Raw genomic sequence first — 16,454 nt, 5'->3', positions numbered from 1 at the left:
AGGCTTCCTCTTCCTCTTTAAGGCTCCATGGTCCCAGCTTCTTCCCATCTCAATTGTAGGCTGGCATAAGGCTCATTTCTCTTCCCGGGGTTCTCTTTTTCTGGGCTCAGCTGCTCTCCTCTCTCCACAAGGCCAGCTGTAACCTATCAGGCAAACAGCTTGACTCTCTCCCCAGGGCTCCAGCATCAAAAACTGAACTTTCTCCTCTGTTGTGTCATTTTTGTGTGTCTGTCCACTAAGGGAGAGGGACTCAATGTCCTACTGACTTAACTAAATCAAAGCCCTAATCTTAATTTAATCAAGTAAAAATGGAACCTCTTAATTTAATACAAATAAAGCGTATCATGCTCAGAACAGAGCAGTTTACAAACATAATCAGTATTTCTTTTTGAAATTCATCAATATAACTGCCACAGAGCCTTTTTCTGAGAACTCAGGGGAATCTTTGTGCCTATGGGACTGTGCCTGCTTTGCAGTTGTGTTGACAAGTGTAAAAGAATCTTGACACGTAACAAGATTGGGAAGTGGATATGGCTCAAGCAGTTGAGCATGCTTCCCACATGGGAGGTCCCAGTTTTGGTTCCCAGTGCCTCCTAGAAAAAAGAAAAACAAATAATAAGAAAAAAAACAAATGAACAAACCAATTCAGGGTAGCCGATGTGGCTCAGCAGTTGAGTACTAGCTTCCCACATACAAGGTCTTAGATGTTCAAGCCCTGGCCCTAGTACCTTAAAAAAAAAAAAGAATATCTTAGTATGGTTTAAACTTGAATTTTCATGTTATAAATGAAGATGAGCATGTTTGTTTTTACATTCCTGTTATTTCTGATGGTGTTTTGATCTGGACATTTCACGGCCTTGGAACTGTAATATTTTCTGGTACTCTGCATCAGCAGCCCTGTGGCAAACTATGACACTGAAAGTCCATTAAAGAAAATCTAATTAAATAAATCATGATTTATTTATTCAGTGTACATTTTGCATATATATATAAAGAATAAAGAATGAGGAAGTTCTTAATGTATTGATAGGGAAAAATCTCTAAGATACATTATTTAAGTTAAAAAATATTTGCAACTTTTGGCTATGGTCAATAATGCTGCTATGAACATTGGTGTGCAGATGTCTTATCATGTCACTGTACTCAGTTCTTCTGGATATATACCTAGCAATGGTATTTCCGGGTTCCATGGCAAGTCTATATTCAACTTCCTTAGGACTGCCAAAGAGTCCTCCACAGTGGTTTTACCATTCTACATTCCCACCAACAGTGAATAGGAGTTCCTATCTCTCCATAACCTCTCCAACCTTTACAGTTTTCTGACTTTTTAATAGTGGTCAGTCTATTAGGTGTGAAATGATATCTCACTGTAGTTTTGATTTCCATTTCCCTCATCACTAGTGATGTTGAACATTTTTTCATGTGTTTCTTCACCATTCGTATTTCTTCTTTGGACAGTTAGTTATCTTTTTCAAGTCTTTTGCCCATTTTTTAACTGGATAGTTTTTTGTTGTTGTTGTTGTTGAATTGTATGATCTTGTTATATATCAAGGATATTAAACCCTTATTAGATATGTGATTGCCAAATATTTTCTCCCATTGAGTCAGGTGCCTTTTCAACTGATGAATGGATAAACAAATTGTAAAGTATACACACAGTGGAATATTATGCAGTGATAAGAAGAAATGAAGTCATGAAACGTGACGACATGGATGAACCTGGAGGACATTATGTTGAGTGAAGCAAGCCAGACACAGAAGGAGAAATACCATATAATTGCCTTATTATGAACTAAATATATTATGTAGAACATGATTATATTACGTAAAATATGAATATTGGTAGAATTGCATATATAAGAGCGTTTTTCTTTGAAGCTGAACAAATGTAAGCTACAAAATGTTAATATCAGAAAAAAACACACATTATACTAAGTGAAGGAGACCAGTCACAGAGTATTACATGTGGTATGATTCTATTTATATAAGATGTAAATATAAATCAATTTATAAAGCTGAAATGAGATTAGTGGTTATACAGGTCTGAGGAAGGACGTATGGTGTGGAGTTCTTCTTGGAGTAATGAAATCGTTCTAAAATTTTTGAGGTAATGAATGTACAACATTGTGATTATGCTAAAAATCACTGATTATACACTTTGGATAAATTATGTGGTATATGAATATATCTCAATAAAACTGCTTAATAAGCAATAAATAATTGTGCAAGAATAGCCAGAAACAGCAGCTATGTACAGCAGGGGAAACAGAGAGAGACTGGTAGGTGAGGAATTTTCTCGTTTGCCTGTTTTTTTTTTTGTTTGTTATTATTATTAAAATAATGAAAATGCTCTAATAATGATTGAAATGATGAATGCACAACTTTGTGATTATACCAAATACCATTAATTGTACACTTTGAATGAATTATATGCTTTATTAATATTTATCAATAAAATTGTTTAAAAAAAAAGTTGCAGAACAGCGTTTAGTGGTTACCACGGTCTAAGTTTGCCGGGGCTGCTAGGACAAATACCAGAAAATGGGTAAGCTTAAGAAATAAGCATTTATCATCTTATGGCTTTGAAGGTCTTCTCACGGTTTCTTCTGTTTCCTTGTTTCTTCTGAGTCTGAATTTCCTTTCTTTACAAGGCCTCCAGTCATAAGATTAGGACCCACACTGAGTCAATTTGGCTGCACTTTACTAATAACATCTTCAAAAGGTTTTATTTACAAATGAGTTCAAACCCACGGGAATAGAGACTAAGATTTAAACATGTCTTTTGAAGGAGACATGATTCAATCCCCAACACCATTTTTGAATTAAAAAAAAAAATTATGTAGGTAATCAAAATTTGCATTAGAACATTTCTGGAAGGATATGTAATAAACTGGCAAGAGGGGTTCCCTCTGCAACATGGAACTCAGTAGCTGCAGGGCAGCAGTAGTAAGTACATGCTTTTTTTTTTAACAGCTTTGTTGAGATATAATTTACATATGATAAGAGTTCACCTGTGTTAAGTGTTTAATTCAGTGAATTTTATAAGTTTTTACAAAGTACTACTATCACCACAATCTAGTTTTAGAATATTTTCATCATCCTAAAAAGACACTTTGTGCCCTTTTACATCAATCCCCATTCCCACTCCCAGCCCAAAGCAACCACTAATTACTTTCCGTTTTTTCCTGGATATTTCATATTGCTTTTATACCTTTAGAATTTGTTTTGCCTATTTTGAATTAGTAACTTATTCAAAAAAACACATATAACAACAAAATATTATCTAACTGATCCTATTATTATTCCTTCTTCCAATCAGAGAAAACTGTGGCATGAAAAAGTTAAATGATGTCTTTAGTACTATAAGCAGATGAGAGGTGGGGCAAGGAATAAAATCAGAACATTATGAACAAGATCTTGTTTCCTATTTTTATTGCCTCAACATTGGACCTCATTCTGGCATATACACAGATTTAATAATTTTTCACATAAGTGTAAATCTCTGTAAAAGGTCAAAGAATTTACCAATCAGAAGGGAAAGAACAAATCACTACACTGAAAAAAGACTAGATATGAAAATAATACTGTACTAGCACTTCACTTTTTATTGCCTTCACCTTTTATTGTCTTAGTTTAAGAAATCCATAAGCACTAATATAATCTTGTCTTTATTACAAAGGTTGGCCATCTGTTAATGTTGAGATTAATAATCTTCTCCATGGTTAACTCATAAAAGCATGCAAATTTAGATGTGGAAGGAGCTTTAGAAATTTAGCTATGTCATTTCCCCAGATTTATTCTACCAGATATCAGCCAATCTAATTATTTTAGTTACTTATTTAAGCTTTGTGAAAATCTCTATATAAATTCATTTATGTGAATATTGTTGGCTGTTAAAATCTAAAACTCAAATTTGGGGCCAACACCTCAAGCGATTAATAATAGTAATAGAAAAATAATAAGGATGATGGTAACAAATTTATGGAGTATTTACTCTAGCCAGTCACTGAGCTAGGGAGGTGATTTACATGCTAATTCAAGGCATTTGGAGCTCACAACCATCTAGGATTCAGGTCCTATTTTTAATCCCATTTTACAGATATGGAAACTTTTTCTGGGAGAGGTTAATGAACATGCTCAATGTCACACAGCTAATAAATGAAAGATCTCAAATTTGAACCCAGGCTTTTATCAGCATACTTTTCTGTTATACATAGTTGCTTTAGTCTCATTCCTAACTCCATGTTGTTTTGTCATTTTGCTTTATTCCTCATTTCACTTATTTCATCTAGTATTTTACATGTCTTGACTAATAAAGAACCTTAAATCTTACCCAGAAAGCAATGAGTTTAAAAAAGCAAGCACACTGACTATTGCATATTTTCAGTTTTGTACTTCATTAGGGAAAAATAAAGAAATGTGGTTTTGTGAACCTATTAATTTCTTCTGCCACTTAAGGACAGGCTTTCCCTGATGGAACAGATTGTCTTTGCCAAGATGAAGTGAGAACCAATCAATCAATATTGATTGAGTCAATGTGGGGGATACTGAGAATTATGCCATAGTTCCTGCCCTTCGGGAGCTTACATATTTAATTGTCGAGTGAAAGTACATATACAAAACCACAAATATGTGTGAAGAGATATTAGTGGCAATGATAAGAGGTCCTTTGTGCATGATAACCCAGTGGTTAGGGTAAAGGGATGGCATTATAGGAAATTAGTTTTTTTTTAAGGATTGTCAATCTCTGAGGCAAATTTAGAATTTTTACACATTTGGCTACTTCGAAGCATTCTGTAACAGTATTTGGACAAGTGTCTTTTCAGGTTCCATCCAACTTAAAGATGATATATTTTAAGAATTATACAGAAACTACCATTTAGTAGAGTGAAATTCCAATTAGTAAAGGGTAAGTGATTTCAGCCTTAAGGAAACACAGGAAAGCTCAGAGTGAGTATTGAGAGTAACTGGAAAGATGTAAGGAATGCCTTTCATATCCTCCGCGTTTTGTGTAGCCTTTGGGGTAAAGGATGGGGGAGAGGGAAGGGTGCTGGTAAAGCAGTTACATTCACTGAGCAATTTCTTGAAAAGTGGGTGCCTTTTCAAACTCTATTGCGCCTGTAATAAAAACATTATTCAAAATTAAAAACATGTGCTATTAAAATTTGAGACCATGAGACACATAAAAGGGAACCAAATTGTGGAGCCCACTTTGTTTCAGCAGCCTCTACTTTCATCCCTATCTTCCCTTTTACTCTCTCAAATATTAGGCCCAGACTCTGGTTCCCATGAAACAAACTCTTCAACATGTCGTTCAGTCTCTTTTCACCCAGAGTTTTCTGAGTATTTCGTACAGGTGCAACTAATCACCAACCGAGGTGAGAATCCCAATTTTCTTCCTCTCGGCACGGACACAAGTGTCTGGAAGAAAAAGCCTAGTTCCCTCTGATGAGATCTACTTGCTGTACAAAGTATTGTTTTTAATAAGCAGTGGTTTTTGTTAAATGAGGTAAAGAAATTTTTTTTAGGAGATGGACAGGGGAAAAAAGATAAGGTAAACTAGAAAATATTTTTTCTTTCTCACGCTGAGATGGAGTAGCCAAGTTGGGACTTTCAATTGGGAGTGAGAAGCGGAGGCTTCTGGAGACAGTCCTGTAGCCCAGAGGCCACTCTCTTGCAGTTCAATAGAGGTGTGAGGGTTGGTGTCGCCCCAACCACATCGGCCAGAGAGCCCAGGGACATTCTAAAGGAATATACAAAAGAAGCCTAGGACGCCACGCTTCGCAGCACCAGGACAGGTCCCAGAGAACGGAGGGCGGAGGGACCCAGGCGCACGACGGTGCGGCGGGGCCGGCTGCAGCGCCCACTCCTCCTGTCCCCGCGCACCGCCACTCTCCGCCTGCAGCCGGACGCCGGCGCGTTCGGCTCTTTCCGCCGCCGCCGCTGCCGCGCGCTGCCCCGTGCGCCCCGGCACCTTCGGCAATTTCCGTCGGGCCCTGGCCGCCATTTTCTCGCCGCTTGTGTGTCTGGCTGGCTGCGTGGCTCGGTTCTTGTGGGAGAAAGCTTTGTCCGGTTCGGCAATGGACGGGTATGTAATCGGGCCTGCGAGAGGTGTGAATGAGAGATGAGTTTGACCCTCCTTCGGCCGGGTCAGAGGTCCGGCTTTAGCCCATCGGCGGCCCCTCCCTAGGCTGGGCTACCGTTACCCAACCCCCGCCCCATCGCACACACCCCTCCCTTTGCTTTCCCCGGCGGGCTTTAGTCGAGAAAAATGAGTAGAAAGCGGGCTTATGGGCGGGGGGGGGGGGGCACTGGGGAGATGCCGGTGGGGACGACCCCGGAGAGGGAGCGGCACCGGCGGTGGCTGCGGGGGTGGGGTGGGAACCCCAGAACGTCTAGCCTGTCCCTGCCCCCTCTAGGAGCCATTTCAATCCGTAACCTGGGACCCGAACCCTGGGGGTAGCGGCGCCTGCGGGGAGAGACTGTGGTGGCCGGAGTGAGGCCTGTATGGGCGTTACTGTGGGGAGAAGAGAGGAGCACCCTTTGTGGACCCCAGGCATCCCAAACCTCGCCCGGCCCGCCCTGACTGGAGAGATGCCGGTGGCGGGAGCTCGGGAGAGAGCAAAGTGGGAGCCGGTGGGGAAGGGGGGAGGGGGCGGGAAAGGCGTTCGGCGGCGGGAGGAAGGGGGAGGGCAGATGTCATACTCCTTTGTTTTCACTCGAGTCTGGTAGTGGGGGCGGGAGGCGGAAAAAACTGCCTTTTTGTGGGGCCTAAGGACATTCAGGGCTTGACAGAAGAGCCCAGAAATTAAATCTAAAAAACGACGTGTTTGTGGTCGGCATCAGTCACATGAGCAAAGGCCAACAGCTATGGTAGAAACAAGAGTAGGTAGTCAACACAGGCCTTTTTTTTTTTTTTTTTAACCTACTTTGACCCATTATTGGAAAGACAAAAACAGCTATACAAAGGCAAAACCTTGCTGCATCTTTGAGAACCCAAGAGTGGAGATAGAATGCTAAGTGAGTTGAGGCAAGGGCTTGGGGGAAATGATGTGGTCAGATGTCTCTTTGGTAATAACACTCCACATTTGAAAAGACTTAATTTAACTCATTGTTAGAAAGGGGCACACTTCAGGGACAGTATAGCTATTTTCAGCCTCCTTGAGGCTGATAAAAACAATATTTAAAAAGTACATTTATTATAATCAATAGTATTTCAAGATTTAGAAGTAACAGTTTATTTTGGTTGTGTCTAGAGTTTCTTAGCATGTTAAATGAAGACCATTTAGAAGTTGTTAATAGAATCATAAAACTTGTTATCCTAGACTTTATCCAGAGATTATTTTCCAGATGAATCATAGATACTGAGAAGTTCAGTATTCCCTTAGATCAAAACAGAAATTGATGGTACAACTTGCACTGCAATTCATGTTTACTACTCTAGACTCTATTAGAATTTACTGGAATTGATTTAAATGTTCATTTTTTAATCTAAGTTTACTAACCTTGCTGAAATGGCCCTACAGTGTTTTTGGTTTTGTTCTTTTTGCTATTTAAAGTGTTGTTAAAAATATAGCTAAATTACTGAATTTTGTGTCACTTAGAAAGTCATTTCTAGAAGACCAAGATGATAATAGTACAGAGAAATGTCACTGAACATCTGTATATTTCTTTTCTATACTGTGTCTGGAAGATTCATAAATGATGAACTGCCCTAAAAAAGTTTCAGAGAGACAAATAATGATAATCCACCCAAAGAATAATAAGATTTTGAAACTATTTTTTTCTTTACAGAATTGTCACTGAGGTTGCAGTTGGCGTGAAGGTAGGATTATTTGAAACTAATAAGAAAACTGGTGTTGTTGAATTTACTGTTTTCATCATTAAAGGAAGTTTTCATTTAGCTTTTCAAAACTATACTCTTAACTAAAAAAACTGGTGTAAACTGTTTGATATGTAAATTTGGATTATGTAATTAGTTTATAGTCTAAATAGACAGCCATAAGTTTTTCTAGACCTGGCAGTCTGTGAGAATAACATTTTAAAGTACATATGAATGGTATGGTCAAGGAAATAATGCTTTTTGGACATGATTCTTGTGAATACAAAATGTTACCAATTTTCTGAGGAGGAACTGTGCTATTGAATACACAGATAAGTGATTTGATCCTAGATCATAGTTTTATTAAATTGTTATTTTTTTAAACTCTTGCTTCAATATTATGTTAATGAAGTATTTTGAAATCAGGTATCCTGATCCTTAAAAAGAAAAGAAACTTGTTTACACAATTAGCTTCAAATTTGGGTCAGAAGTTAAGAGCTGTTTGTCTTTCTGTTAAAGGAAGGTAGGCCTAATGATGGAGATGGTTTTGAATCCTTCCTCATTCCTACTCATCCTGTTAAACTAAGGCCATTCACTCCCTTGGAACCATTTGTTCTTTTGGATCCTTGCACCTTTTAACATTATGATGTATTGTAATTTTTTTTGCTTGCAAATGTGTTTATCCTGCTAGGGCGGGGTCCTTGTCCTTTTATCTTTTCCCCAAGCCTGGCACAACATCTCCTAAACCTAGTAATAGTTGTTGAATTCGTGAGTCTGTTCCCCCCTGCCCCCCCAAATGTGAGTATTCTTGAGAGGTTATATGCTTACACGAGTGAGGCTGACTGTTTAATATATTTTGGAACTCCTAAAATTGCATTTATAACAGTATGGCATTCCTTAGAATATTTTTGGAAATGGCCATTCAGTCCTTCATGGGTGGATTTGAATAGTATTCTTGTAATACATGTTTTATTATTGACTATTACTAGTAGTGATACCAGTATTTCTTGTGTGGTCTGTAAATTGAAAGTGACAGCCATTCCTCAAGGATTTATAGCAGTTACTACGTCATTGGAGTCACAGAAATGTCTGAGGTTACTACTTTTACAGATAACCTCATAATTTCAAAATTGTATATCTTATTTGTGGGTAACATTAAAGGGTTGATGTATAAAAATGAGTAAAATCAATTTTTATGGGACTAATTTGAAAATATTTTTAAGTGAATTTTGAGGGTAACTGAGAAAATGCATAAAATCTTTGGAAACTTAAGAGACACTAGAACATATGGTGAGTTAGTCCTTGAGTAAGATCTTTGTTAGGTATAACATAGTTAAAAGCTCTTGATTGTGTTTTTTAACCTCTTAGAGTTGGGTGAGAAGATTGAGTTTTTAATTTATCTGTTTGAGGGATGTGAGCAAGTGGCTCTTCTCATTCTCCTTTGTTGGCATCTCTTGTTCTTGAATTATAATGTTTGAATGTCCTAGGACTTGGCTTCTGTTCTCTGTATACATTATCTTCCTAGGTTATCTAGACATCAAAATACACATCTGTAGTCCTCCACTGATCTCCAAACTAGTCTATCTAACTTCCTATTTAATGTATCATTTAGATATCCAGTAATTTCTTAAAGTTTACATAGCCAAACTGATCTTGATTTCTTTTACTTCCCCAAATCTTTTCTTACCCTAGTCTTCCCTAATTCAAAAAATGACCTCACCAGTCACCTGGGTGTTCCAGTTAAAATCAGTGTTCAGTGGAGTCTTTTTTTCTCTCTCATCTCTTCCTTATCAGGAAGACATTTGGCTCTACCTCTGCCATATGTTTTCACACTAACTATGTCACACCATATTCTCTATTACTACCTTAATTCAGACTCATGCTATCATCTCTTACCTAGGCTACTATAGTTTTAGAGTCCCTGGACTCACTACTTCAATTTTGCCTCTTTTTATATAATCCATTTCTGCAGAGTTGCCTGAGTGATTTTTTTAAAAAATGTATCTTGCTACTCTTCTGGATAAAGCCCTTCAGTAGCTGCCCAGTGCACTCAGAATAAAGTTGCCGTTCTTTTGTCTACAAGACCTCATATGATCTGGCTTCATCTTTTAACCCCCTTTTTCTCAATTAACTGTTTTACAGGTACACATTCTCTTTGTTCTTGAATATCATGCTTAGTGCCTTTGACTGCCTTTTTTTCCCCTCTCTGGAAATCCTTTCCCCATATCTTTGCATGGTTGACTCCTTCTTGACATTTGAGCTAAGATTTGAATGACATCTTATGTCCACCCTTATTAGTCTAGTGGCTGCCTACTCCAGTAGCTGCTTCAAACCCCCTCAGTCATATCATTGCTTGAAATGATCTTGTTATTGTTTTTTTTGCTTTTTTTCTGCTCTCTGCCTTACAGTGAACTAGATAATTGCCCATGCTTTAATATTTAGGCTTATTTCTTGAGTTTATGCAATGTAGATTGAGGGAGAAATAATGAGCTTTTTTTTTTCTTAGGGGGGAGTAGGGATATGTATTTTAGTTTTATTTGGTAATGATAGTTTCTAAGATCATATGTTTGTATTGAAGTTGGCAAGAGCTCAAGAGGTATATACAGCAGGTAGCATCCAAACTGATAATTTCTTTGTATTAGTTTCCTAGGGTTGTTGTAAGAAATACTACAAACTGAGAGGCTTAAAACAACAGAAATATATTCTCTTACAGCCTTGGAGGCAAGAAGTCGGAAGTCACAGTGTCATCAGGGCAGGCCATAGTCCCTCTGATGGCTCAGGGAACAATCCTTCCTTGTCTTTTCCAGCTTCTTGTTGTCCAGGTGTGTTTCTTGGCTGTTGCAGCATATCTCTATTATCTGCTACCATCTGTGACCTTATCTTTGTCCTTTTCTGTTCTCACCCTAATCCATTATGACCTTATCTTAATTATATTTGCAAAGACCATGTATCCAAATAAAGTAACATTTGGAAGTTCTGGTTGGATATGAAGTTTTGGGGGACACTGTTCAACCTCTGGAAGTGAATTACATAAAATAATCATACAAGTCTGAGTTGTCACTATTAGTGGATGAGGAGAGGAGACAGAAGTGTCTCAGGATATGATATCTGGATATGATTTGTCACACCAATTTTGTGTGTTAGAAGTTTGAGAGAAAGTATTAGAATATGATGTAAACATAATTCCTAACCACTTTTTAAAATCGTTTAATATAAAAGTTTGAATAAAGTTTTATATAATTTTCTAGGTTAGTGGTTAAGAAATTTTGCTTTTGTGTCAGACATGTATAAGTAAATAAGTTTTCTTTTGCACATCTTAAAAAAATTTGGAGTGAAAGGCAGTTCCTGCTGATTTCCCAGTCCTAGTTCTTAGGTGAAGATAATGACTTAAAATTTTTTTGTACATTTTTTTCCTCTTTATTATTAATTTCTATATTGGCATACATGTAAACATCCTTATTTACACAAATGGATTCATACTATACGTTCTGGCCCACATTTTGCCTTTTTTAAAAACAGCTTTATCATGACATAGATACAGAATAAACTGCACATTTTAAAAGTAAACAATAGTTGGACATACATATACACACACACCTGTGAAACCATTACCATAATCAAGATAATGAACATCTGTCACCTTTCAAAGCATCCTCATTACCCTTTGTAATTCCTTCCTTTTGCCCTTTTCCCTTTAGCAACCACTGACTTATTTTTCACTCTAGTTTAATTTTCATTTTTTTAGAATTTTTAAGAAACTGCAAATTGTTTTCCAAAGTGGTTGTACCACTTGATGTTGCTACCAGCAGGGTGTAAGATTTCCCACTGCGGCACATCCTCTCAGGCACCTGTTATTGTCTGTCTTTTTGGTTAAAGACATTTTGTTGGATATGAAGTAATGTTTCATTGTTTTAATTTTCATTTCTGTTAAGACCGTAAAGTAGAACATCCCTTCATCTACTTTATCTACCTGTATATCATCGTTGCTGAAGTGTGTTTAAATCTTTTGCCCACATTTTAAACTGGGTTACTTCTTTATTACTGAGTTTTGAGAGGTCTTTGTTCTGGTTACAAATCCTTTGGATTGCAGATGTTTTCTTTCCCACTCCCCCCCCCCCCCATACTCTTTAATAGTGTATGTCTTTGAAGAACATCAGTTTTTAGTTCTGATGAAGTCCAATTTACCAGGTTTTTAATTTGGTTTATACTTTTGGTGTTGTATCTAAGTCATCTTTGCCTAACCCAAAGGCAAAAAGATTTGCCCCTATGTTTTCTAGTAGAAGTTTTATAGTTTTTGGTTTATATTTAGATCTATATTCCATTTTGAGTTAATTTTAAAAATATGGTTCAAGGTGTGTGTCAAAGTGAGGGGGAGGATGGATATGGACACCTAATTTTTCACCATTTGTTGAAAAGACTGTCCTTACTCCATTGAATTGGATCTGTTCCTTCATCAAAAATAATTTCTCTATATATATGATTCTATTTTTCTACTCTTATTCTTTTCTCCAGTCTTGACATCAAAAAAATACTATCTTGATTATTGTAGCTTTATAGTAAATCTTGAAATCAGACAGTCTTGATCCTCCAACCTTGGTTGTTGTTTTGTTTTTTTTTTTGTTGTTTTGCCTCCTTTGGTTCCTTTGCATTTTTGTGAGTCAATTTTTATAAAAAAAAGCCTGCTGGGATTTTGTTGGGATTGACTTAGTTTATAGATAAATTTGAGGAAAATTGATACCTTAACAAGATTGAGTCCATGAACACAGTATAACTCCATTTACTTAGGTTTTTCTTTAATTTCTCTCAACATTGTAGTTTTCACCATACAGGTGTTGTACATCTTTTGTCATATTTCTCTCAATATTTAATATTTTTGATGCTATTGCAAAGGGTATTATATAAATTTCAATTTCAAATGTTCATTACTAGTATATAAAAATACAAATATAGGTATATACCCAGAAGAATTGGGCTGGTGTGATGGTAGTGGAATGTTGCGAGTAATAGCAATAAGTTTTATCTTTGAAGGTGATTAAAAGGGGAAGTTTTAGCTTGTGTATATGATACACGAATAAAAATTTTTTTAAAAATCCGTGGAACTGTTCAGTGCAGTGACCCGAAAGTTGAACCATGGATTATAATTATTGGTGCATGTGTAAAAATGTGCTTTCATCAGTTGTAGCAAATGTTCCACAGCTGTTTTAAGGTGTTGCTAATACACCTAGTAATAGTATATGGGAGTCTTGTATTTTATGCATGATTGTAGCTCATAACTTCTATAATTAAAAAACACATATATACAATTGATTTTTACATACTGCTCTTCTATTTTACATCCTTGGTAAACTCATATGTTAGGCCTAATAGCTGTTTTTAGATCTTATCAGATTTTCAACTCAGACTGCTTATGTCTGAGTAAGATGGTTTTCCTTCTTTGTTTCCAATATGTATGCTGTAGCAGTTTGATGTTATTTATGAATTCCAAAAAGATTTACTGATTATGTTTGTAAACTGGTTTGTTCCTCTGGGTGTGGTACCCCTTTGGCTGTTTCACTTTTACTTTATTAAATCAAGATTAAGGCTTTGATTTGATGATGTCATTGACTCAGTTTGAGTCCCCTCCCCCTTTGTGGGCTGTATAAAGGCCAGTCACTCAAGCATGACACAGAATAAGATACACACAGAGAAGTAGAGAGCGCACCAAGACATGGAAGAGAAATGAACTTTGATTCTGAGGCCCCTGGAAGAGATAATGGCCTGATAGTCTGCAGCTAACCTTGTGAAGAGACCAGAGCAGCTGAGACCAGAAAGAAATGACATGAACCCTCCAGCCTACAGCTGAGATTGGAAGAAGCTGGGCCCACGGAGCTTTAAGAGGAAGATTGAACCCTTAACGGATATTGCCCATCATCTTGCTTCAACACGTGGCAACAGACTTTGGTGAGGAAGTAACCTTGAGTTGGACTCTTTTGGGCCTTGTGACTATAAGGTTTTATCCCAAATAAATACCCTTTATAAAGCCAACAGATTTCTGGTACTTTGCATCAGCACCTCTTTTAGCTGACTAATACTCATGCCTTTTATTTCTTTGCTTGTCTGTGACATCTAGTACAATGTTGAATAGAAGTGTTAAGAACAAGCAACTTTACCTTGTTCCTGATATTAAGACTTTGGTAATTTTTGACCTCAGTTGAATTTCACCACTTGATTTAAGCCTCTGAACTTATTTGCGAAGAATTCATAATAATTACCTTTTTTATCCTTTTGATATCTGTAGAATCTGTAGTGGTGTCACCTCTTGCATTCCTGATAATGGTAATTTGTGACTTATCTTTTTTTTTTCCTGGTCACTGTAGTTAGAGGTTTACTGATAATTATCAACTCAGAAACTCAGCTTTTGGTTTCATTAATTTTTCTGTTGCTTTTCTGTTTCCTTTTTAATTGATCTCTGCTGTTTTTATTTCTTCTCCTTGTTTTTTTTTTCTTTTTGCTCTTTTTCTACTTAGTTAATATTGAAGCTTATGTGATTGAGTCAATACCTTTCTAATAAAGGTTTTAGCACTGTAAATTTTCCTCTACATATTATGTTCATGGCAACCATCAAATTTTGTCATGGCTTATTTTCATTCAGTTCAAAATACTTTCCATAATCTCTTTTATTTCTTTGACCCATGGGTTATTGAGAAGTGTGGTTATTTAATTTCCACATATTTGGAGTTTTTCATCTAGCTTTCTGATCTTTATTTTCTAATTTAATTCCATTGTGGTTAGGAAACCTACTTTATAAGACTTGAATCCTTTTAAATTTGTTGAGACTTGTTTTATGGCCATATACGATATATCTTGTTAAATAATTTAGGTGCAGCTGATAAGAATATGTTCTGTTGGTGGTGTGTTCTGCAAATATTAATAAGGTCACATTTACTCATAGTGTTGTACAAGTCTTTATCCTTACTCATTTTGTCTCATCAATTATTGAGAAAAGGCTTTTTGAAATCTCTTCCTATACCTATGGATTTTATTTCTCCTTATAGTTTGATACATTTTTGCTTCATGAATTTTGAAGTTTAGTAATTAGAACATATATGTTCAAGATTACTATATTCTCTTGATGAATTGACACCTTTGCTTTAAGATACACTTTTTCTTATATTAATCAGCCATCTCAGTTTTCTTTTGAATTTACATGGTATATCTTTCCATCCTTTTAAACTATTTGTGCTTTGATGATTAAAATGTGTTTCTTGTCATCAACATAAAGTTGCACTTTGCTTTTTTTATCCTAGTTTACAAACTTCCTTTGGTTGTTAACTATTTATATTTAATTTTATTATTAATATGGTCTTTTTTTTTAAACTTACCATTTTCCAATTTGTTTGCTGTTTATCCCTTGTCATCATGAATGTACTTCCATTTGTTTTCTGACTTTGAGATCATTGTCCTTGGTTATTCGATAGCAACGTCTTGAAAACCATTGTTCTATACATCTGTGTGTTTTGTGTGTGTATGTGTTTTAAGTTTCAACAAGTTAAATCTGGTTCCTGTTACTCCATATTGGCTAGAAGCAGAAATCCACCTTTTTAAAAATTATACCATAAAGTATCAGCACTTATAGATCTGCCTCATTCTTTGCTAATGACAATAGAGGAGATTCTTTTGGACATGTTAATTTATTTCTTACATTATGGAAATTTTGGTTTGATTCCAGTTTTGCAGTTACAAAGTGTTGAAGTATTTAGAAGTAAACATGTTATATCAAGTGAAATTTCCATTTTAAAAGTTAATGAAAACCACAGTACTGAAAAAATAGAGTTCACTACTTTGCAAGTCCCACACTGCGTTAGGGACCCACACCCTTGCCAATTCTGGGTTTTTAATCAAAATTTAGAATATTATCTAGTTAAAAGCCAAAGTATCTTGTAATTTACATTTTAAAATGGGTGATATTTCAAAGATTTTGTTGTTTATAATTTCTCTGTAAACCACCTCTTCGCATTCTTGACCAATTTTAATTTCTTTATCTTATTTGTTACACATTTGATTAGAAAGAAAATTGCTTTATGTGTGTTGTAATTTTTTTCTTTAATATTACACTTTTCACATTCTTATATAGTTTTGGATATAGATATTTTTGAATTTTTCAGTACTGTGATTTATCCTTTCTTGATAAACTCTCTTCAGTTTTAAAATTGGGGTTATAATTGTGGAGTTAAATGTGATTATGCATAAAAATTATTTCCACAAACTACTCAGTCAGCATTGTATGAGAATTCCTGTTTGTTCATGCCCTCTCTGATAATTGACATGATTGGACTTCTTAATTGTTGTCTACATAATGTACGTGTGTGGTGTCTTGTTTTAAATTTAATTCTCTGTTGATAGATATCATTAGTTTATTGGCCATTCACATTTTTTGTCAAAAGCTTGTTCACATAATCTGTTTTCTTTTTTATGTAGTTTATCTTTATTGAATTATAGATGTTTTATATGTTCTGGATACTAGTACTTGGTCAATTATTTGTGCTGCAGATAACTTCCTATCTGTGGCTTGTTTTTTCACATTGAATAGAAGTATTTTTAATGTCAAATTTATGTTTCCTTCTGTCTTAAGAAATTTTTCTTTATCTCAAGG

General features: G+C 36.0%; 1 protein-coding gene across 4 annotated transcripts in view; it reads left to right on the top strand.

Annotated features, from left to right (window-relative positions):
• The first annotated feature begins 5,759 nt into the window (after positions 1 to 5,759).
• Positions 5,760 to 16,454, top strand: part of PTBP2 (polypyrimidine tract binding protein 2) — an 82,296-nt gene continuing 71,601 nt past the window's right edge. Inside the window, exons 1-2 of one of the 4 annotated variants that reach the window (XM_004471697.4) lie at positions 5,760 to 6,088; positions 7,795 to 7,825. In XM_004471697.4, the coding sequence (XP_004471754.2) occupies positions 6,081 to 6,088; positions 7,795 to 7,825 (39 nt within the window). In that variant the 5' untranslated portion in view covers positions 5,760 to 6,080. The remainder of the gene's footprint in view (positions 6,089 to 7,794; positions 7,826 to 16,454) is intronic. The other 3 variants (XM_004471699.4, XM_012530320.3, XM_004471698.4) reach the window with 3 other exon arrangements.

This window comes from Dasypus novemcinctus, chromosome 9 (genome assembly GCF_030445035.2).
Source record: "Dasypus novemcinctus isolate mDasNov1 chromosome 9, mDasNov1.1.hap2, whole genome shotgun sequence".
Lineage (NCBI taxonomy): Eukaryota > Metazoa > Chordata > Mammalia > Cingulata > Dasypodidae > Dasypus > Dasypus novemcinctus.
This window is presented reverse-complemented; position numbering and strand designations above follow the sequence as displayed.